At 39.0% G+C, this 24,499-nt stretch overlaps 3 protein-coding genes across 3 annotated transcripts; 1 reads left to right on the top strand and 2 right to left on the bottom strand.

Annotated features, from left to right (window-relative positions):
* Positions 1-992: 992 nt before the first annotated feature.
* LOC140948180 (uncharacterized) lies at positions 993-5,965 on the bottom strand. Its single transcript, XM_073397402.1, has 2 exons — positions 5,498-5,965; positions 993-3,853 (listed from the first exon to the last, which is right to left on the bottom strand). The coding sequence occupies exons 1-2, from the start codon at positions 5,936-5,938 to the stop codon at positions 3,551-3,553; spliced, it is 744 nt and encodes a 247-aa protein (XP_073253503.1). The 5' UTR covers positions 5,939-5,965; the 3' UTR covers positions 993-3,550.
* A 4,512-nt stretch (positions 5,966-10,477) lies between these two features.
* LOC140948218 (pyrroline-5-carboxylate reductase 1, mitochondrial-like) lies at positions 10,478-12,436 on the top strand. The gene has a single exon (XM_073397438.1). It carries the CDS (start codon positions 10,512-10,514, stop codon positions 11,349-11,351), a length of 840 nt encoding a protein of 279 aa, XP_073253539.1. The 5' UTR covers positions 10,478-10,511; the 3' UTR covers positions 11,352-12,436.
* Positions 12,437-17,147: 4,711 nt separating this feature from the next.
* On the bottom strand, positions 17,148-22,801 carry LOC140948321 (mitochondrial ornithine transporter 1-like). Its single transcript, XM_073397551.1, has 5 exons — positions 21,920-22,801; positions 20,158-20,330; positions 19,302-19,393; positions 18,891-18,960; positions 17,148-17,789 (listed from the first exon to the last, which is right to left on the bottom strand). Exons 1-5 carry the CDS (start codon positions 22,399-22,401, stop codon positions 17,677-17,679), a joined length of 930 nt encoding a protein of 309 aa, XP_073253652.1. The 5' UTR covers positions 22,402-22,801; the 3' UTR covers positions 17,148-17,676.
* Positions 22,802-24,499: the final 1,698 nt, after the last annotated feature.

The raw sequence follows: 24,499 nt of genomic DNA on the forward strand, positions 1-24,499 counted from the left end.
GTTTTTTTATTATTATTTTTCAGGGGAGGGGGGTGGCTGTACACAGACTAAATACAAGGTAGTTTGGATAAATAAAGCCGTCAAATTATCATTCAGTTTGTACCTTTACCATGTTTTTGGTCTCTTAAATGCACAATTCAAACCTGTTTTGTTTATTATGTTACTCCTCCTTGATGTAGATGTATTAGGTATGTGATGTTTGGGGCTTTTTCAGGGATAATGAAACAAATAATTCAAATGCAACATGACATGGTTAAGAATCCTAACTGGTAGGAGGCGAACCAGTCGGCTTTTTACAGGCATGGCCAAGGATTTGAACTCAGAACTACAATGAACAAATGCAGCTAGCGGTCAGGGGGGGACTTGAACTCAGGGTCTCCAGATTACAAGTCCAGGGCTCTAACCGCTCGGCCACACTGCCTTCTTAAAAAAAGTACAAACAGATTACAGGCCCTCTGGGAAAAACCCATGGGATGAGGTTGTGCTGTATGTTGACAGTTATACCTTTGAGTGCAGCAAAATTAAGTGACCAACAAGCAAGTATACTCTACTCTGTTTTTACATGATCTGCGAGAGTACTTGGCACCCAGGCTGTGTAAATATCTTTGAAGCTGATGGACCCAAAGTATGTCATAGAACACTTTCCACTTCTTCAGATAAGGTTTACATTTTTAATACTCTTGAAATGCAACAACAATGACCTGTTGGATATACAGTGTAAAATTTATTCCTGGCTGTCTGTACACAATGTATATACGTAATTGCTACTGGTATGTACATTGTAATTATTTCAAAAAGTACATCAACTTTACTATTTAACATGATTCCTGTGCCTGAACACATTTGCTAAAAATACAGTCTAACCTCCACTAACAGCCACGTCTCGGAAAGGGCCACATTTTTGGCCGAGAGTCCTTACATTAACTCTTTCAAGCCTTTCTAAAACAGCCACTTTTTTGGCTGACGGTCCATACATTGACTTTTGTTTAAACCTCTCTACAAAGGCCACCTCTCTCAACAATATTGGGCAACCTCAATACTACAAATAAATTTAATCTTCAGACAAGCAATACACTGGCAAACATCTACATCACTGGGCAAATATAACACACTTAGGAGTCACACATCGTGGAGCTTATTAAAGCAGTCTGATTAAAAATCGGCAAGGGTTGCTGATGTATTGCTAGATTCTTCCTTCAAGTTACCTTACATTTGCTTATGTGGCAAAGGGAGAATTCAACATCAGATCAAAGTACCTAATGGGCTCTTTTCCATGCACTCTTTCAATGTTAACTGGAATAGGGAACCTGTTTTGATAGTCTGAAATGTCAGACTACTATTTGAGAGCCCAGTTTATTAAGTGTTTTAAAATTAAATGTGTCAAGTTAATTTAGTGAAAATATAAGAACATTCAGTAGTAAAAAATATAAATTCAGTACTCTAACATTTCCCCTACATGTTTCCGAATAATTTTGAAAACATGCCAAAATTGTCAGGAGAAATTTAAGTACTGATTGGACTTTTAATAGGAACTCATATTGAGCAAAACCCTTCCTTGTATATTGTAACATGTCAAGATGAAGAAAAGATGTCCAATCCAATATTTTTACAGTTCTGTCTTTCTTAAATTAAAACCTAATCACGAATATTAGTTACATCTGTACAATCCCGAGTATGAGCAAACTCCAGAAGATGCTTCTATGCACCAGAGTTTTTCTTTAAGAAAGCCAAGAAGAACAAAATAATAATAATTTCAATTATTTGACCTGGCTAGCACAATAATGGAAATTTAAAAAGAAAAGTAAAATATTAAACTAAAATGATGTACTCAACACAGCCATTGCTTAACCCTCTAAGTCCCAATAGTGACCAACATCAATTTTTCTCTAACTTTATCAATGCATTATCAAGAGAAGAAGAAGAGTGGCGAATGGTAAAATCCGAGACTCGCCGAGACGCCGAGATCCTAGTTAGAAATCCGAGCCCGAGATTTTTTGGTACAAAGTTTCCGAGACTCAAAAAAAGTAAAAACAAACCATGAAAAAACGAGACTTCGAGACTTATCAAAAACGCTTCCGAGATTTTGAGATCCTGCCAAAATTTTCCGAGACCCACGTTTTTCGAGATACCATTCGCCATCCCTAAGAAGGTGTGGGAAGTAATAAAATGATCACCAAAGGAAAAATGCTCTGATCTTTTATCAAAGTCTTCTAACCAATTCCTTAAGGAAATGTTTGGAGATCAGTCAGGAGAATTTGTATGTTGATATTAGGACTTGAGGGGCTACATGTATGCCATGAGGATACTGCCGTTTTAGGTCAATTCTGTGCTAACGCATTACTTAGTACCTTAAGCTTATACAAAAAATGATCCTGTGGAGTAATGAAGACCATAAGAAACAAATTTCATCAGGCAGGGAGCACTAACCATGATTAAACCATGATTAATGTTTCGGTGATTTTTGCAGGCATATTATTTAAAACTTGAAAAGGTTGGCCCATCCATGTCCATCCTTGCCACTTGTTGCAACAGACGACAGGAAACAGTTTCAATGCCTAAATATAGACTTAAATAACAAAAGTAAACCAATATTTTTGGAATTCAGATGATGCAAAGACGTTTTAAGACGCTTTTTTAAAAGACAGCAAACAAAACATCAGGTTCCGAGTCTTGTTACACGCTGACCAATTTGCGTTGTGAATGAAGAAAATAGTTAAACTAATGAAATTGCTTCATTCACACAGTTTGGTAAATTTCAGCACCTCACACTACCAACCCCTTTACCTTAGCAAACATGTATCTAAGGGCTGTCATTAGTAGCCAGTTATCGCAGTAAAATCAACTGGATATTCTAAGTTTGAAAAATGAGTCAAATATAACAAGATTTGTTATATTTTAATATTGGAGGATTTGTGTGATTAATGACCAGCTACTTCCCTAAGAGACCAGCCTCTTAAAACTTTAATGACAGCCTTGATAATGTAAGGATAATTGATATGATACTAATTGAACGTGAACTGTACCAGTATATATTTCAAAAAGTCTCTGATATTTTTTGCTGCCTATACATATCTTGAGTTATATTATTTTCCTCTATTCAATATCATAAATTATACCATAGGTCTCAATTTAATTGCTATTGACATTTGACAAAATGCTGCTCAAGTTACCACTTGAATCTTCATTCGATCCTCTTAACGACAAGACTAACACATCTCATCTAAAACTAGTCTTATCTAACTTTGTAAGGGATGTGTGGATATATGTACACTTCAGATAATATAGAAAACACATCCCTGAATGGGCACCACATCTTAAGTACATCACAATAATATTACAGTGCTAAATATTTTGTTCAATCTTGTTTAGAGCCTCAACCAAAGATAAATTCTTCCAATCTTTAAATCTTAAAAAAGGAATTTAATGATTGATACCATGGCTCATGATGGTGTAAGCTTACTTCTCATGTTGCAAGTGCATCATTTTAAGAGCTTTTCCAAGACTTTATCTACAGTCAATGAACATTTTCTATCGCTAGATGATCGACTACCTATGAATGTTTGGCCCTCATTTCAACAAAAATTTTCTTCTTGTAGCATTCTTCGTGATACTGTTTATTTCCATCATAAATCCATTTTCCAGAGTAACCATTTTCAGGGTTGAAGCTTATCACATCGAAGCAAGCACTGCATCGCGGTCCTGCATACTGCATGTAGCATTCCTCGTGATACTTGCATCCATTATAGACACCCCACCTTCCAGACAAACCTTTATCGGGGAATGCAATCAGTGCAAAACAGCAGTGTTCACATTTTGGCCCTTTGCTCTTCAGGTAACATTCAGAATGGTATGCCTTAAGAAAAATAAAAATATTAACAAAATTAGAATAATTCTAATTTCTGCTGCAGCTGGGTGACAAATAATTATTATTTGTCACCCAGCAGCAGCAGAGCTGCAACTGGCAGCGGGTCATCAGATGATGTCGAGCCAAAATTTGCCCAAGTCCGATGAAATCCCACCTGCACTCACACATGATGATAGACAGATCAAATGTCAAATACTAGAACAACTATAAAGTTGGGATTTGGGGGGTCAGTGAAACCCAATTGGCAAGTTAAAATTAATAATTAAGTTCAAAAAGGGGTGCTTCTTGCTTGGTTCCAGTCAGTCAATTCTTTGGGTTGAGGCTCCAGCCACAGGGAGTTTTCAGGGTTTGATTTTTCTCCCCACTTGATCATTCCTGTCACTGTCAATCCAGAGTATCCCCATGGGATTTATCATGTTTTAAGCCTGGAAGAGGGGAAAAATCTCAGTCCTTGACAACATTGCAACCTACTGTGTCCTATGCCAGTGAGAAGCTCTACACACCAATAATGATTCTCAAGACCCATGTTGAGGTAGGTCATTTCCAAAGTTATTATATAGCACTGCTAGGATTAGCAATGCCTTTGTTTTTTACCAGCTTTGATGGACAAACCCCTACCCAGCAATCCCACAGTCTTTGTCTTAAAAGGATCATAGGAAGTGAATTTTCAACTTGATCAAAGAATAAAAAAGATGCAACTGTCATGTGATATGGGAGCGTGGAGGAAGAGTAAATGAAAAAAGTGAGTGTCAGCATTCAAAGTCATGGCCTAGACTAAGAGCACCTAAGCTTGCTTCTACTATAAAATAGGATTCACATAATTTACATTTTTTTTACATTACCATCTTGCTTAGTGATCTTCGCATATATAAGCTCACTTACAATGGAAAGTCATATTAAATGAGGTGTACTTCAGTAACTTTCCCTAACAAAGTACACTGTCATAAGTAAGTTGAGCATGATGATCTGGGTGAACGTAGTCCTGAATAGGACTGTTGTTGCAGTGACTGATGTTTTGACAACCAGTCAGTCACTGTCAACAACAGCCCTATTCACGGCTACGTTTACCTGAATGATCATGCTCAATTTACTTATGAAATTACTGGGTTCAAACCTTTCACAGTTTTAAAGTACACTGTATTTAGCCTTATGACACCAACATGCTCAAATAACTCTTAATTTTCATTTCAAGCCAATTGTATTAAAAGCACTTAATCAAAATTCTTGACACTACCACATGTTCGACATTGAAGTTTAAAGCTACAAAAATTCAGTCAAGTCTGAATGATAGCCTTACACCATATCCAGTGCATGATAGTTAATATAATACATTCATTTCATCTAACAAACTAGTGACAACTATTTATCTCTGTTCATAAAAAACTAGCCATCACATAAAAAACTATCACGATCTGATAAAGAAATCCCGAGCTTCTCTCAACATCAATGAAATGCCACCAACGAGTTTGGTTAGAGTGAAATCTGATCACAATTTACCCTGTTCAGTTGCGAGGAGATTCCCTACTTAAGCGACTTAGTGAAAGGCATCGAATGCAAAAATATTTGATTTGAACTTAGTTTTCTTATATCATTAAGAAGTGATTATCTCATGTATTAATTCTGTATATTTACCTTTAATCCCAACCAGACCATTTCTCCGCTGAAGCCCTCACTTTTGTCTGGTTGAATTCGATCGAAACACGTACAACATCTCTCTTCAGTGTCACTCGGAAAGACAGCGTTTAATTCACCCAAAAGAGCTTCCTTATCCTGGCTCACATAGGGAGGTGGAAGAGTTGTAGGCAAAGACATTGCTCCTTCCATCGCTTCACAATATGGCGGTGGAGCATCAGTGTAGCCAGACGTAGAGGGAAGTTCTTTCTTGGACATGTCGGTGGAAGGTCCACTTTCAACTGACGAAGGTTTCGGTTGAAGTTTCTCCTTTGCTAGAGCCAAATTGCCGTTGCATTCTCGGAGAACTTTCTCAGCTTGTTGTCTAGAAGCTCCCGTTTCGCTTATAAGCTTTGACAGCCCTGATTCAAATTCTTTGTCACCGAAGAGTTTCTTCCACATATTGCCACATATTTTTTGCTTTCTCGATGGAAACAGCTGCCAGAGGAGCGAGAACTGGAGACAAGAACACGGAGCTCAGCTGCTGCTATTTTTAGCAACTAAGCTGATGTCATTTTTGTAACTGGTTTCAACTACAGGATTACCAGGTATTTCTCAGTGATTTCTGTTGCTTTTGTCTCTCGACCTCTCACTAGTAACAGGTATTTTATTTTACTCGCATGTTTAGTGTTGTATTTCCAAAATGCTTGCATCAGCAAAAAGAAATTAGCTTTATTTTCGCACGACACTGTGTGAGTTCGTGCCTCCGTTCCCTGGCCGGCGTGGCAGGAGTTCGAATAGGGGACTGTGAGGAAGGTATTTATTGATTTCACCGCTGCCATCCCCTCTCTTCCGGGTGGACTATCGAAATGTCTTTAAAAACCACAGGACACTATTCTTCTTTCCACAAGATTCAGTGGTAGACCCAGACCTTCAGATAAGGGAAGGTAGGGTGGGGAGGGGGGGGGGGCAGCGGGGGAGCTGGGGTGGTCATCCAGAGTCTAGATGACCACCTAAGAGACCCTAAGATAAGGTTGGGACGGCTCGGTCTCAAAAACAATCCATTTCGTCCTTCGGTCCTCAGTTTGGTCTAAAAATAAGGCGGGGGGGGGGGCTCCCCTGGATCCGCCATTGAGTTTACTTAGAATAATAGGTACCCCTGGTCTCCTTTTTCGACTTTTTCGGGAATAATGAATTGAAAAGATCCGCCAGTCCGCTGTGAAGTCCATTTGAACTAAAAAGTCAACCCTCCCGGCATTTTGAACCATGTTTTCAACCTCGTCCCCAGGGCTTTTCCCTTAAAAAAATGGGTGGGGCGGGAAAAGCCCTGGGGACGAGGTTGCCATGTTTTGGCTGGCACAAAATATGCAAATTAGGTCACATGACTTTTTTCTTGTGTATATCGACGTCCCAGACAAGCACAAAGCTCTGAGGAACACTTATAGATTATCTTGGTATTTTGCAGTTCATGCCACTGAAACCGATAAAAGATGATGCAAAAGTTCGGTTTATATGAAGTACTTCTCTAATTGATGTACCAAAACAATGAAACTGCGGTCATGCATGTGGATTTGTACAACAAAAACTCTGTGGACTGGAGACCGAATTATTAGTGTCATGTGAAACGTTTCTTCGTTGCAAGAAATTTCCAAAGTATAGTAGCCTGTACAAGGCTCGCGGTCAGTGTAGACGAGCAAACCAAGCGAGCGAGCAGTGAAAAAAGGCGAAAAAGCGAAAAACGCTCTCTCTCTCTCTCTCTCCAGCTCGCCCGCGGTTTTCGTGCCACTTTTGAGTATCTTGAAAATTATGAATATTTGAAAATCATATGTGTGAACTGCGGAGTGAACAATTATATGAAGGAAGATTATCGCAGTTATATACACAACTTTTGCAGTTGCGAAAAGAAAGACTGAAAAAAATTCAGGCTTGTACGGGATTCGAACAACCCTTAACGCTCTGCGATACCGGCGCTCTACCAATTAACAAGCCAACTGGGAGTAGGTCTTTGAATTGGTTCGTTATAATCCCGTGAAAGCATGATGATGAAAATCATGAGTGAACAGTTATGTGAAGGAAGGTCATTGCAGTTTAATATATACGTGTCTTAGAGTATCTTGGAGCCTGGACAGGAGCCGAGTACTGAGTAATCAGGGGCACCCAACGAGGATATAGTTCAAAACCACTTAACATAGCATTGTTGAACGTAGTTTAGTATTCAAACAGTAGATAAAGGCATATTTTTATCCCCTAAAAACTTTTCATCTGTTCGGATTTCCTAGCTGAAAGACTAGTGATCCGAAAATCATAGGGATAAAAACTTACCTTCTCGAAAACTTCAGCCAGGAAAAGGCTCCCGAAAATTCTAGGTGGCCTTTTTTAGGGTCAAAATCCGTTAAAAATGGGTAATTATACCATTTTGTAGATGCTCGAAAATCCTAGGAGAGGCAGGCAAGCAAGAAATTTTACAACAAATGCTCCGAAAATTCTAGATCTCAAATCGTCTTCCGAACAGATATTTTCCCGAAAATTGCCGTTGGGTGCCCCTGAGTAATCGGCTCCTGGCCTGGAACAGGTTAATCTATTGGGACTATATTTGACCGTTATTTGACTCGTTAAAAAGCACTGCCTAACCTCACATTTTACACTCTTTGCAGTGTTGGAAACAGACTTTTGAGAATTTATGCCATGCCTCACCATAGCCGCTGATCCATTTGTGAGTTTTGCGGAGCACACCTTATTTGACATCATGCAAAGGTGATATACAGAAGCACCACATAAAACTGACTTCAGCAGAGTAGCAGAGAGTTTCTTGCCTTGCTTGCAGGGAAATGCAGTACGTATTACCAACAGAATCATAAACCGGATAATTGTGTGTGAGTCAGAGTTTATCAAGATCATCTTCAAATAAAAGGGAGGCAAGACAACGTGTAAAACTTCATCAGGCTTAATTGCCCCCGTTGGTAGACAAGAACATTTATCGCCCCAAAATCCTTAACTCGCATTTTCGATTTTTGCTACCATACGTATACCGAAATTCAAGATCATTTCTAAAGCTTGCCCATGACTCAACTTACGTAGTTTCTGGGCATGAACGTATAGACTGCGTTTTTCTCCTAACTCTTGACTGAACAGGTTAATTGTGCAAAGGCCAAACGATGCGGGAAGTCGGATCGTGAGTTTTTAAATTGGTTTTTCGCATTCCTGTTGTTTACACTCCAGACACCAATTAAACCTTCATGAACCTTCTTTGTCGTTCTAAGGTCCAATATATTTTATTGGAGATTTTATTTCAGAAGATCTAACTAGGATAACAGTGTGGTACATCAATAATGCGACGTAAAATAACATAAATATCTATTTACTATTATTTATAAATGGTGCTCCAATGAAACGGCTCACTGATCACCGCCGCACCTTCTCATGCTAATGGCCCATACACCGGTCTTATGAGGAGAAAGTTGGTAATGAGCCTTTATTAATACTGTTAATAGCTGTGAACATTTTAGCCTCCGTTAAAAACAGTCTTAAATAGTCAATATAAATATGATATATACTTATCTTTTTAGCAAAAAAAAAAAGAACATCCTACCTCTGACCACTCAGCGTTGAATCTGCGTCATATCATCTTATGTGGGTCTTCCTACGTTTCCTGAAGTCATGGAAGCTGAGGACGAATTATCAGTAGAAGAAATCACGGGAGACGAAAACGAAAAAACTAGCCTAGGAATACATGCAAAAGCAGATCAAGTTTAAATTTTTCAGACAAATTCGAAGGAAAATGTGGTTTTTCAAGAGAGAAATTTGTAATCCTGTTCTTGTTTCTTGGTCTTGTAGATGCCGTCACTTACATCTCTATTAGCTCGTGGAGGCTGCATGGTCACAAAATGTCCAGTTTCCCTTCCTTGGGGCGTCAAAGGGTTAAACCACGCCTAGTGGCGGAGCCTTTCTGTGCAAAACTTTGTTAAAATCCACCCGGCCGGTGAGTATTAAATAAAGCATTGTCTTCAACGTTCATTAACAGACACACCATTTTGATAAGGTTACTTAAGGCTAAACCATCACTTTAAATGGGCGTTTGCTAATGAAGTGCTAAAATCAAAATAGGGATATTGATCTTTGAGAAAAAATTTTTTAAGGCTTAAGACTTCCGCACTTCAAAGGCGAGTGAAAATTTATAATAAATTTGCATGGTGTCTACGTTTTACACTGACCGAGGTTTAGGGGACCGTGAATAAAGAAACAATATCTCACATTGCTTCCATTCTTCTTTTACGTCACTTCAAAAAGTGAGAAAAAAAGAGTAAAGCAGAGAACGCCTTCATTTTATAACAAAGTCCATGAGGAGCTTGTAACTACCAAAAAACCACTTCACAAAGAAAAGACGCGTAAAAAAGTAACAAAGACGAACACACGCAACGCGAGAAGAGAGGGCTACTCTCGTGCGTCACGCTTGCTCGACTGACTATACGAGCTGCATGCATGCTCGCAATCTCGTGCAAACCCGTAAGCACATTAAAATGTACATTTGAACACCCCGATTACATGAGCTGAGACAGGTACAACTATTGCAATTATCATTTAAATCGAGCCTTGATTCTTATAGAACTGGTCCCGTTTACAAGTAGTAGTTTTCCCAGCCAGCGTAATATTCCAACCAAACTAGTAAAATCACTGGGAAACGGCACGTGTCTAAAAACTACAAGCACGCAATCAAAGCTGCACAAGTGCAGATCTGCATTAATTCGCATTTATATTGATAGACAACGCAGTCATTACGATCCAAACTAATACTCTAATGCATTCTTTGAAAAGGCTTTGTACATGGACCAGTAAACAGCAAATTAAAAGAGGTCATTTTTGTCTTTGTAACGCAATTTTTATGTTGTGAAAACCGCTTACGACTTCCCAACCTTTGACCGATTTCTAGGACCTCGTTCTGATTGGTCAATGAAAACTGTATATGTACAGGTGACTGGTGAATTTTCACTAGTCTTTTATTTCACCAGCAAGATTAACAAGGACTGTCTGGCGAAACATGAGTCTAATTTCGAGGTTAGGTTTTATTGGCGGTGGAAAGGCTGCCCAAGTTTTAGCGAAAGGGTTTTTGTCTGCCGGTGTTATTAAGCCCGATGAAATTTTCGCGAGCGCCCCCTCGGAAAGAGACTTGAATCAATTTCAGCTGATGGGATGTAACGTGACGAACGACAACAAAACAGTAATGAAGGAGAGTAATTTAATTTTTCTAGCGATAAAAGCGAAAGTTTTCCCCGAAGTTTTGAAGGAAATTTCTCCTGTACTGACAAGAAATCACCTGGTTGCCTCTATCGCCGCTGGAGTTACATTGGATTTTATGCAAAGATCGTTGCCTGGCAGAAGTCGATCGGTTCGCTTGATGTTAAACACCCCAGTGCAATTTCGCGAAGGAGTTACTGCTGTGACTTTCGGTAAATTCGCCACTGATGAAGATTACGCTTTGATGCATCAGCTGATGTCCTCGGTTGGCTATTGCTTTGACGTGGATGAAGAGTTAATGGATGTTATGACCGCGCTAACTGGTGGCGGACCCGCTTACGTGTATCTTGCTATAGAAGCACTTGCTGATGGCGCTGTTCGTGTTGGTCTAAACCGTCAAGAAGCGATGAAATTGGCGGCGAAAACGGCCGCCGGAGCTGCTAGGATGGTGCTAGAAAGTGGGCAACATCCAGGAGAACTTAAAGACGCTGTCTGTTCGGCTGGAGGATCGACAATCGCTGGGATACAAGCCCTTGAAGAGAGTGGCTTTCGCGGATCCCTTATCAAAGCTGTCTATGAGGCGACCAAAAGGGCAAAAGAACTTGGAACCAATGGTATCAACGGCATAAGCATTACGCGGTAGAAACACTAAAAAAGATTTATATATCTATAAGAGCCTCACAGAGTTTTAAGGCAATATTTAACGTCTTTATTTTTACGTAAAAGAAGCTTAAAAATAGATGTATGTTATATATCCTTTTCTCGGACATTTGTCCATTACGAAATTGCCACGTGGATTCCATTTCAGAAATTTTTGGATTCCAAGGTTACGTCAGACTGGCGCCGAGATTTAAAAAACAGTGCGCGCGAACCGCGGAAGCGGTAAGTAAACAAACAATGGCTTCGTTTACTATTTTAGCCAAGAAATCGTCGGAAGGCATCCACATCTTGCGTTGGCTTACATTTATAAACTTGATTATTTAAAATAACATGTGACACTTACTGTTTTGTTGTTATTATTTTGTAAAGTTGCCTACATTCCTGAATATGATCAGTAATATGTAGCCAGTACAAGAACCAATTCACAGGTAACTGTGAAACTGAGTTAAACATCAGCGAAAAAGTTTGAAAAAAGAGTAGACCCAAAATATGATCAATGAGCAAAATAGACCACAGCAACTGGTTGTAAAAGATCTTATAGATAATCATGTTTTAAACTGATTTCAAACATACCTTTTCAGTAGTGGAGAGGGCAGTCATCCAGACCCTGAGATGAGGAGGGCGGGAGGGGAGGCTCAAAAAAAATTTTTTCGACCCAATTTGGTCTAGAAATAGGGGGCCCAGGGCCTCTCCCCTGGATCCACCACTGCTTTTAAAGATTGGACTTGCCAAGCAGAACTGCAAACAAAAGCTTATTTAAAAACCTTATAAACGTACTTCTCTTTTTCATTATAATGTGAAAATAAGGAGAACATGAAATGCAAATTTTCTCATCCAAAATTGAAACTTATAATAGGGTAAGTTTATTGTTTGAAAAGTGGATTTTGCCACTAAAACCCCAGTGGCTCCCTGATTTGGTACTCATTGTTCTAGTATGAGATATATTGTGTTAAAGATACTGTTTGGTTGCTCATGAAGCAGGACTCAAGTCGATGTTGCGTGTTGTTTGAACTATCTGTTTCACAGATTGTCATTTGGTATTCAAATTTAAATAATTGTATTATCCTGTTTGGGTCTGAGTGTTGCTTCCGGCTTTCATTTTGCAAGAAGTTGCCATCACCATGATAAACTGTTTTCAGAAATTTTTGTCCATGATCAAGGAAACATTATTTTTTAAAAAGAATATAATAATAAAACAGATGAAGTTACATGGATCCAGCAATCACTGATGTGTTTATTATCCTGTTAAGTCCAATGAGTAACCAACATCAATTTTCTTTCTCCTAACAATAACATGAATGAGAGGAAAACCTGGGGGGGGGGGGGTACTTGGGTTAACTTTTGCTGGGTATGTGCCACTGGCCTCTCAGATCCCCTACCCCATTATAGTCTATTCTGTGGCTTATTATAGACCCCATCTTAGTCACTTTTGGGCAAATATGAAATTTTCGCAATCCCAACTTAGTCACTTTCTTTTTATGTATCTGCCTTATAATGAATGAAGAACACTTTACTTCTCACGTACAGTCCAAAAATCAGAAAATGTGCGTCCCCATTCTAGTAATTGTATTGAAAATGTGACCCTATTATAGTCACTACAGACGTGAGAATGCAACCCCATCCAGCAGCACATCCATATTAGCCTTTTACAAGGAAGTACCCCCCCAGGGTGAAAAAGTCCCGAGAGTTAATTGACCACCAAAGGAAAATTGCTTCACTGGTTAACAAATTCACTTAACTGATTCTTTAAGGAAAAGTATGGAAGTCAGAATGGAGAATTTGTTAGTGGATATTGAGGCTTACAGTCAAGTCAGGTCAAGCATACCCCCCAAGATGTCATTAATGAATTTATTATTCGGAAGTTGAATCAGTTGGGAGTTGTAGATTTCAGATTCATCTCTGTATTCCTGCATGCGTAATGAGCCTTGAATTCACACACCAGGCAGTTATGAAATTTCCACCAGCTCAGTTTCCCTCAATTGATTTAAAATGTCTTTGAAGCAATTTTATCCATTTTAAGATTTCCAATCTGACCAAATACAGAGAAGTTCTTGTAAAATATTCCCTGCTCCTTACGCATGCAGTCATGCTGATTTGAATTTGATGCTAGTTATGGGAACGACTAACTGATTCATTTTTCAAGTAATGAATTTATAATTAATATAATTAACATTATTATTTCCATACTGATGATGTTAATCTCTGCTTACGTAGTTAATCCTCTAAGTCATGGGGTTCTAAATGCAAATTTGCTAGATTTTATGTTTCTCCTGGTCGATATTGATAAAGTTTTGTGTTCATTTATGAACGAGCTCCTGCAAAACTCAAATGCTTCCTCTCAAGAAGAATATATTCCATGATTATTGACTGTTTTGTAATAGACTAATTGTGTTTACATTTGAACTTAATGGTATTTGGCTTTTGTCTGTCATTAGTAAACAATAGCTAAAACAATATAACTACGATTTCAACCCAAATCAGAGCTCCTGACCAGATTCTGGACAGAATTTACGTCATCAGTATGGAACTTCTGTCACTGAGGCACAGAAGTCTCTACTTGGGAAATGTCCTAAGTGGTGAGAAAGGAGGAGAAATGGGTGTTTTCACAGGCTAGGCTTCAACAGGACAACCATGACTATAGACCTCTTTAGCTTGTATGTTTTGTTTCCCACTAGAGGTCCCAAGGGAACTTGACCCTTTGTCTTTTCATAAATAATGCGTACATATGCCCATGAATAAAACGAAATTTGAAAGAAACTTCTCTAGAGTATTATCACATGACCTGTATTCGGAAAACAAAACATACAAGCTTAAGAGGTCTATTGCTGCGTAGATTGGTTGCCTTAGGACAGGTTCAACATCCATGGTTGTACTCAGGGCAGGATAACTTATCATCATTATCATAAGGCAGAGACTACCCTCTCCATGTGCTTTCCCAAGGTTTAGTGTACGGAACAAGTGAGAGCGGCAAGAAGGGTATGATGGGAACGAGTACAGATCACGTACAGAGAGTGATGGGAAGAAACAGAGACAAAGGAACATCGTTTCACTCCTTTCACCACAGCTTTCCTTATAATTTACACAAAAATGTCCCCCCAAAATTGATCCTGGGCTACTAGGGACAAGGCAGAGGCAGAAGTGAAGAGAGGGAGAAAAAGAAAGCCAGATATGAACTGAAGCAGTGCCCCCGGTAAATCCTGTCACCAACCCTGTTAGCATGGAAAAACAAAAAGAGAGGGAATAAAACAGAAAAACAGGCAAGAACTGGAAGAGAGAGTACCAGAGAAAAACTACTCAAGGCTTTCCTGCCCTCTCTCCACCTCCCTCTTTCCTTCTGCACTCGCTTTTTTTGCCCCCGCTCACAGACTGCATATAATGCCTGCATCTTCAAAATTTGGTCAATGAAGAATTATGAAGAATTAGCTGGAGGATTTGAGCCCATCAGAAATGGTGAATTATCTTGAATGGATAATAATACTCTAACTGTTATAACATTTTGTTAAAATTGTACAACAACAACAACATTTTATGAAAAAATGGAAACATTTTTATTCATAGCTCAGAAATTATTATGCTTTCTCTGAACGTCTTACAGTAGGCATAATAAACACAAAATCTGACGATTGCGTAGTGGGAGTCCAATTTGTTTAAACACAAGTATGATTACAGACCGAATTGGATGACACTAAAAGTTCTGTTATTATTCCAAGAGTATTTAAATTCTAGAAGTTAAAAAACAACCCATTCAAGTGTGCACGTGATGGTACGTACTGTCCAATTACTTAGGCATGACACATACTGTACTATTACACTGTCGTATTAATGCTTAAATCAGGACAGTTGATAGCCAATCAGATTTGAAAATTTTGTCAGTTATAAATAAAAGTGTTGTACAAATAAGTATAATGTAATCTTCATACAAAATCAAACTTTTGAAAATACCATACATAGTCCATAGGCCATGTGGTTGCTTAGATATTGTTTAAATTAAATGACTCATTTATCACTCATTCATAACCAATATAAATAAGCAGCAAGACTTTCACTCTTGTACACGAACAAGTTCAGCAAAATTTGATACAAATGAGTGCGACTTAGAAGTAATAACTGTTCATAAGTCTCACTTGTAGTTATTAAGTTATTTTTACACTATAATATAAGCTCATGTAAAAGTAAGTAACATTAATTCCAAGACCTTGCTTGAAAAATTTCATATATTAAGTAGCTGCTACTTTATAATTAGATTATTCTTGCTCAATATGTTTTTAGTAATATTGATTTGCCAAATAATAAAAGAACATTACAGTCCTTAAGAACATTTCTCCATCCCACCCTTCTTTGGGGGTGGGGGTAGGGAGGTGGTAAGAGAGTGATGCCTAGCTTTTTTATTTTTAAAATTAAGAGATGAAAAGTGTCACGAACATTTCAATGTATATGATCTCGGTTTCCATTAAGAATTCTAGTAGCAGGAGAAAGGTGTGATGTCACAGGTGAACATTTTGAAAGAGGCTCCATGTCTGAATAAAAAATAGTCATAAGCTCTTGAACATTAACTGGAGAATTCTCTGATCTCTGATGCTTAATGAACACGCTGTATGGTGTATCTATCTATTAGCGAGTTAATGTCCCAGGGGGAGTATGCACCCTATGATGGCCTTATACAGGGAGGCTCTGCCGAAATGGCTACCTTTTGAGGCTTCAGGTATATGAAAGGGTAGGAATTTCACTAGTTGAAGTATTTAAAAGGGGAGGAAAATCTGTCATTTTGGTCTGTGAAAGGGCCCAAGAGGGCCAACAGATGAATTTCGTGGCTTTAAAAAGTCGAGAAATCGTTCTATCTTTGTGATTGACTCCTACCTAAAAGACAGTACTTTGGCAGGAGTTAAAAGGGATGCAAAGTTCTAAACAAGGTATGTGAAAGGGGCACCATGTGTCAATAGAAGGTACCTTGTTCGTGAAAAATGGTATGTAAAAGGCTCGGGGCAGAGCCTCCCCGTATAAATTTTTGTTAAGTTCCCCCCCCCCCCCACCTACCAGGGTCCATGTACAAGTCTAACATCTAAAACTATTGGGGGGTGCTAACTCTAAAATTTAATTTGATATAATTTAATAATAATGATCAATCCAAAGGTATAATTCTGGACGGGCTATAAAAATTCTTTTGCCAGGTTCTTGTAGTCTGCAAGCACAAATAACTTTAAAATAAACTAACCAAAAATTCTGAGGTACATTTTTATAGTACTCGACTTAAACCTCATGTCCTTTTAAAAAGCAACACATCTCAGCAATAATATATATAATTATATTAAATAATGCCTACACTAGAAAATTTAGAGAAGTTCAACTTCCATTTATTTAAACCAACCTAACTGACTGTCAGTAGATTTAAATAATTGATGATGCATGATGCCAAGCACCTAACACAATATTGCTAGAGGAAAGATAAGATGATAATAGTGACATACTGCCATCCAGATTTATTGTTGTAAATCAATTTATCCGCGACCCCCTAGAGAGAGGAGTTATTATAACCACCAGGGCCTGGTTCCTGAAAGGGTGATTAGCATTAATCAAGGATTAAAACTTTGTTCCATTTTTGTATTTTACGTTACTATGCATTGCTTAGGGTAACACTACTGTATCTCGTAGTGAAGGCTCAACAGTATTTTGAAGCCTCGAGTTGCATGTTCTTAGATGAGAAAACCTTGCTTGAAATTTGGCTTAATCCTGGATTAAACTTAACCATCTTCGTGGAACCTGGCCCAGGAATTCCTGGAAAGTTCTAGAGGTGAGTCAAGATTTTGACTGGGAGGGGGAGAGTGCGATGCATCCCAGGGGTAGAAAGGAAAAAATGTCCCCCAGACGAGAAGTTACAGACATCTAATGTTCCCTATTCCACCCCACCCCTGGATATCCCTTTTACAACTCTGGTATTATTAACAACACAGAAAATAACATAAGAGTGATTTGGCAGGATTGTAGCTTATAAAACATGACCAAAAGAATTAACACCTCCATCAAGGTGAAAAAGACTGCATGTGTTGACCTTAAGAACTGAGCCCTAACTTTATTATGGTGTGTAGCCAATACAAAAAAGAGAAAAAAAAGAGAAAAATTGGCACAAAATGGTTGTCAGTTTTACATACTTCTGTACACAATAAGCTACAATGATTTACTGCTAACTAAGTTAAATTTTCATAAGCTTGGATAATTACTAATAAGAACCACCTCAATTACCTGCTTGAAGGTGACTTTTTGGTCTATGTGTTTAAACTACTCTCTATTAAAATGAAATAAATCACAATGCTCTACACATTCACTAACAGTTGCTGTGTTCCTTCATAAGCCACAAACAGAGCACCACAAGCTGGAAAACACCGAACCAAGGTTGGCCCTAAACCCTTGTACAAAGCCCTTGGACCTGTTAAAGAGAAAGCAAACGAAACAGCAATGTAATCTTTCATTTATTATCAACACACAGTTGTTACATGCACGGGGGGGGGGGGGGGGGGGGGGGACTGCCATATATGAGCTATATAGGTATGTGCCGCTGTGAAGGGTATGGTTTTCAAGCAGTTTACTCTAGGATAGGGTATATAAATCAGAGCACGTTTGGGTCTAGAATAGGGTGTCATTTTTCAGGAAACTGATCAGTTGGTTGAAGATTTTATCTAGACTGGGGATTGTGGTATGAGGTTTTGTTTTGGCTAGACTGTGCTAGTGACCTCAGTAGTTTCTGGAAAACAGCTACTCTAGGATAGGGGGGATTTGGGGAGTTTACTCTGGTATAGGGTAGCAAAATTCAGCTGAACTAGCTCTGGTATAGGTTAAGGGTTCCAGGGTTCCAGCAGCACATCCCCACACAGAAATTCCTAAAGTACCCCCCCCCCCCCCCACCCAGGTTACAAGTAACTAGAAACTTGCTGTCAATAGTAAATGGCCAATTCTTGCAATGTATTTTGAAGCTCAAATTCAGGTAAGGATACTTTTAGCAAACAGTACTGCACTTGGCCAGAAGCTGCCTAAAAGCTTAGGATATCTGCAATCGTATGACTACAGCACCTAATTTATTTTGTCAAAATAATGAAGTAACCATCAAGGTGCTTATCTAACATTTTCACCAAAAAGTGGGCACGGAGTCAAAAAGGGGACTTATAACGTTTTTAGTAAAACTTCAACAAATAGACATTTTGTTTCGGCTATGATAACTTCACTCAGTTATCTGTGTCTCCCATGTCCATGTGTAAAGTTAATTCATTTAATGAAATAACTCTGCAAGCACATGGAATACATATCAGTCAGATAACTAGTAAATAAGTGGTGGTTACTTGTGCCGGGCTGGGGTAGGTACCTATTACAACATGGGTACTTAGAACATGTATTTTAAGTTTGAAAGACATTTTGGTGGTAAATTATTAGCTGTCATCTTGGAGAACAATCAGTTCCATGAGCAGGATTTTTATTATAACTTGTAACCTTAAGTTATAAAATAATACACAACACTGGACTGAATTTGACCAACCTTCATTGCGTATTATTCTAAACATTGTCTCAAAGAATCCAGGCGCCTTGTCAGATCCGTGAGTCAATACCTGGAGAAAAGAAAATTTATCAAAAATGTGCATCTGTTCTGTCTTAAAACTAATTCCTTTAGCATTATTTTAAGTATTGATATTATAGACCAAAGAAATTCAATACAGTCAAAGCTCTCATTAGTGAGCTCCTCAGGAATCCAGTTACTGCAGGTAATAGAATGTTTGGAAATGAAGTGTGTTAATGGCAGAAGCAATACGACGAAGAAAACAAGCAACTTCAGTCACAGACAGCCATTTGCTCAAGTCAACTATATTTCCCATAATATGCAACTGATAATATGCACATGACATCACGCAATAAACTACAGGAAACAACTCATTATAATCATGTAATATACCTGAATACGAGACTTGATCACATCTGCTGGAAAAATGACAATCCAGAGAGAAATACCAGCCATACCACCACAGAAAGTTAGTCTCAAGGCACCTGTGAAAGAAATAAACATTACTTTGCACCCTCAACAAAGCACTCACCAAAATTATGATGGGAGCTATTTGCTATTTGAATCTTCTATATTGCCATGTGGTCAGTGGTTAATGCCAGCTAATTTGTTGTTTTGGAATTGCATGGACCTCATGAGGGCAGGGTGCAAAGAAAATCATTTTTACAGCTTGCCATTCGGGCAAGCTGAAGCTAACATTTACTAGCCCAAGCATTATTTCAACTAGCCCCAGAAACGTTTTGACGAGCAGATTGATTTCACAGTTCTTCTGTAATTTGAATTCCTCAAAAAGCTTCACTTGCCCGTCGGGCAACTTAATAACAGAATTTGCTAGCCCGATAGCAAAATCCACTAGTCCCGGGCTATCGGACACTCCTTTCCTTGCACGCTGTGAGGGTCACACCCATAAAATGAGATTTTGAGGAAAGTGGGGTTGGGGGATTGAAACGTCTGTTGAACACCCTTGTCACTCTTATAGGAAAGTTGTCCCCCCTGGGTGTGGTTACCCTGCAAGTGGAGGCCCTTCAAAGGGCCTCTGCTCGCAGGGTAGGGTGTGGTATACCGCCATTATAAACTATCATGTGCAACGCAGTGCAAAAAACAAAAACAGACCTCAAACAAGGTGGCAACTTTTGAACTATTTTATGACATCCAATATATCACCATTACACTGTCAACTGAAAATTTGATGCACATACTTGTAAATATTTTTGCGACACTCAGCTATATACAAGAAATAAATACTCACCAATCTCATCAACAGTTTTTCCTTTTGGAGTAAGAAGATACCGGCTTAACTCGTAACCTCCAAAGAAGAAGAAATACCCTGGTACTTCTCTTATAAGTGTGGGGACCATTCCACGGAAGAGACCTGGAAAGCCATCTTGATGGATAATTTGCATTGTCACTTGCATAACACCACTGGAAGGAGAGTCAAATAGAGAGAGATGAGCTCTAAAGAAATTGATGCCTCACACCTTACTAGAATTTCCTCTCCTGATGTTTTGAGTTTTAGGCTGAGACACATACAATCATTCAAGGCAAATTGCCTTAAAGTGGCAAATTTGAATGTAATCTACTCCCGTGAACTCAAATCGAGTCTGATTTCTTAATTTAATCCATAATAATGCCATAATTTAGCCATGAAAAAATTTCCATACATACTGTGAGGACCTGGCAAAGATCTGTGAGGATCTTACAAAGATTTGTGAGGATAATACGACAAATATCTGTGAGGATCTGAAAAGATCCCTGAGGATCTTGCAAAGATTTGAGAGGATATGTGAAAGATCTGTGAGGATCTTGCCAAAGATCTTTACGCATTTAACAAAGATCTGAAAGATTCCCACAAAAATCTTCAAGATACCTGCAAATACCTTCAAGGATCCTCAAAGATCTTTATGAGAACCTTGAGGATCTTGGCAAGAATTCTGAAGATCTTTGAGGATTTTTAATAAAGATCCTCAAAGATCTGCACTATAAAAAGGATTTTCATGCAGATCTTCAAGGATCTTCAAAGATCCTTAAAAAAGTTTCACCAGCGATAGACCTTTTTCACATGACATTACGCCTGCCATGTAGGTATCCCAACCACTGAGAACTGAACTCCTTTCCTGTGTAAACACTTTCTTTTGTTGCGGTAAATTTACATAGCCACTGAGCACATGAGTGAAAATGCTCCATATTCAAGTATGGTTGGAACAACTTCTCCTTAGTCAACATTTTAACCACTGAGGTTGATTTCCAGCTGTCCTGTGGATGCCCAGTTTTTGGACGGGGGTATTAAACTTTGTAGAGAAACTTTCAAATGAGAGTGCTCTATGACAGTGTATTAAAGGGTTAGCCTGCAGAGCAGGCATCTTTTTTGCATTTTTCATGAGCAAAGGCAAGCATGAACTCGCATACAGTGTGAGACATGTGTGATAGAGGAAGGCACAGAACAAAATACTGTGACTCATTGCTCATTTGCATGTGTGTCAAGGGGAGGAAACAATGGTGTATGAACAGGCATTATTTTTTCCGTACCTAATCCCATTGTGCATGTGCATAATTTGTTTGCCTGAAAAATGCCTATTCTGCAGGCTATGAATGGGGTAGTCTGGTTGAATGAATTTTTTTTTAAATCCAAACTCAAAACTGACACACACACACAATGCACTATTTTTGATTTTTAATTTATTTAGCACGAAAGCACTAATTGGGGACACTATCAGATTTTTACGTTTCCTATTGGAGACAGGACCCCCACTTTACATGGTCATCCGAGCCACGCGAAGGTCTAGCCATTTGCAGGGCAAAGGCAGTACCTTCATTTTTCAGTCATTTTTAAACCCTGAGTATTGGTCCAGTCGCGAGATTCCAACCCGTGACCTCCCACTCTGCAGGCAAGTGCTCTACTGACTGAGCTAACCTGCCGCAGTTACACAAGTACCCTGCCCCTCATGGGTGTCAACATGACAACCATGCTAACAATGTGACCCAACTCTCAGATTTATTCATAAGAAAATTACCTCTTGACTCCGGTTTTTCCAGCCAGGACATTCATTTGATGTTGAGCTTGAAGCTTACACTTAACTAATTCTGTGGGACATAGAACAAAGGATGAGAACACTGCAGCCCCACTTCCCGCAACGGCTCGGTGAAGCACGCCTAGTTCTTTTTCATCCTGTTTACCCACTATCTTTTTCACTACAGATAAGCACTGGCCATAAAACAAGAACAGTACAGAGTTTTCTGCAATGTTGGCCACCAAAGACGGAATAGTACCAGCGTAGAGGCCTCTAATTCCCTCTTGTTTCATTGTTTTAACGCCACAGTCAAATGCTGTTTTGAAAAGTGATGGAAAAGTCTGCATTTTTACTTTGATAGTGTCAAAGGGTTGTCCTACTAAAACACAGGCTGTCCCGCCCACAGCACCAGCCGTAAAATCTTTACACATCCGTTTTATAATATTGAGATCAACGTTCATTGTAGATGTTGCTCCTTCCACCATTTTTCCGTTTAATTGATGTCGTAGTGGTAAGCTTACGTTGTTCCAATGAATGAAGAGAAAAGCGATTCCGTCCACGTGCGATGTTCACGTTTCTTCAAGCACCGAGTGACTGCTAAAACGTTGATTTCTTCTCACAATATTAATTTCTTCAGAGATAGAAAGATCTAATGAAACAGATCAAACGATTTCGTTGAATATTAGTACCATTGATCAGCTTATAGTGCCTTCTGATCCGCATCGGTTGATTAGATGTAGAAACGAAGTAACAGTCCAAATAAACTGCTGGCGCGTTTAACCTTTAGTGGGGCTCTTGACCGAACAGTCGAATGACTAGGTCATGCCACTCAGCACACCACTTTCTTGAAACCCTTGGGCCACTAAAGTAACTGAAAGAAACTCACTTCTCTCCTCACATTAAGGGAGAAGAACTTTTGGTAACTAATATACCACGTACTTGTCTCTCATGGTGAAATCCGCAGCTAGCGAAACAACTCAAGTGGCGTGGGAGGGATGGTGGGGGAATGGATGGTACCTTATAGAAAGACTTATCCATGGTGGGGGAGGGGATAGGTAGTCAGGGTTCGAGGCAAATGAGGTATCAAGACGGCCAAAAAATAATAACCCTTATTTGTACAAATCTTTTTAAAGTTTTTTTTCGTTGGTCTCTGTTGTCACCCTGAGAGTTTTTACTTTTTACTTAAGTCGTTTCAGCTCCTGGCCGGGGCGGGGGTTCAGCTTAGACTTCAAGTTTCTTGTCTCGTTTTTATAGAGCCCGCCAAGAATGTGCATTGTAAAAACGATTAACATCAGTGTAACATCAATTAGTTCAATTTTTAACATCGTTTATTTCTGTTAACTGTAAGGCAAATTTTACCCTTTTGCCACAAAAAAGACCAGCAGTAAATGCATTCAAGAAAAATGAAACTGAATATCACCCACAGTTTGTTTAGGAAACCGAAACAGCTAAAACCTGAAAGTTAAGCATTTAAAAGGTATCTTTAACCAAGCATTTTTTTGTTGGCTCTTCTTCTTCATTCTTTCTATTTTAAGTCTTGTAAGTGAACAAAAGCTCAACGCCCGGCGCAACGTAATATATAAGTGCCTTAATCCATCTCAATTTATCAATTTTCTGTTGGCTTTTTTCTTGATGACAAAGGTAACAAGTTTGTTGGCGAGGTAAATTGTAGCCACAAGCCTTACTCATCGGTGTAACGGGAATTTTTCTTCCTTCAGACCTGTTCTGACGTTAATAAAATGTGAACAATGTTTAAACTGTCACTGTTCGTCATTAGGAAGCATCGCTCGTCGTCAATACCTGCTGGTTGCATGCGTTCTCGATTTTTTTCTTTTTTTCTCCGAATTTATCTGACAGCGGGCTCCTGACAGCGGTTATCAGTATAATTATAGCTGTAACAGGCTCCTGCTGTAAATGTTAACGAGCCATGTCAGGCTGATTCTTGGCTTGCAACCACGTGACAAGGCGGCCATGTTGGTGGTCAAAACAATATATTTTTTTTTTCTCCAAAAATTTACATGAAAATAGGGTTTAGTTTCCAGAGGAGAGAAATGCTTTGGACCACCAACATGGCCGTCGTGACGTCACGTGCAAACCAGCAATTTGCTACCTTGTAAAAAAGCTACACCTTGTCTTCGCAACTGAATTCCTAAAATAATAGTCCAGTTTTTTTTTGTTTAAGACTGTGTCTAGGCATTGAAACTGTTTCCTGTCGTCTGTTGCAACGGATGGCAAGAATGGACATGGAATGAAACTTGAAAAAGTTCCATTTTGTGACTGATATGCCTGCAAAAATCACAAAAACATTTATTTTATGATCAGTGCTCCATGCTGATGAAATCTCCCTGTTTCATGCCCGGTTCATGTCGTCTTCATAACTCTACAGGTCAGGAGCCGACTACTCGGCTCCTGCATAGGTTCATTTTGTGTATGGCATGGCACTAAGTAATGACTTGAGTACAAAATTGACCTTGAAACTAACAGCAAAATCCTCGTAACTGAGGCCATAAGAGTGAACATTGACTGCAAAGGACCTCAAAAAAATATGCCACGGGACCATACTTAGTGGAGGGGACAAACAAA

This window comes from Porites lutea, chromosome 9 (assembly GCF_958299795.1).
Source record: "Porites lutea chromosome 9, jaPorLute2.1, whole genome shotgun sequence".
Taxonomy (NCBI): domain Eukaryota; kingdom Metazoa; phylum Cnidaria; class Anthozoa; order Scleractinia; family Poritidae; genus Porites; species Porites lutea.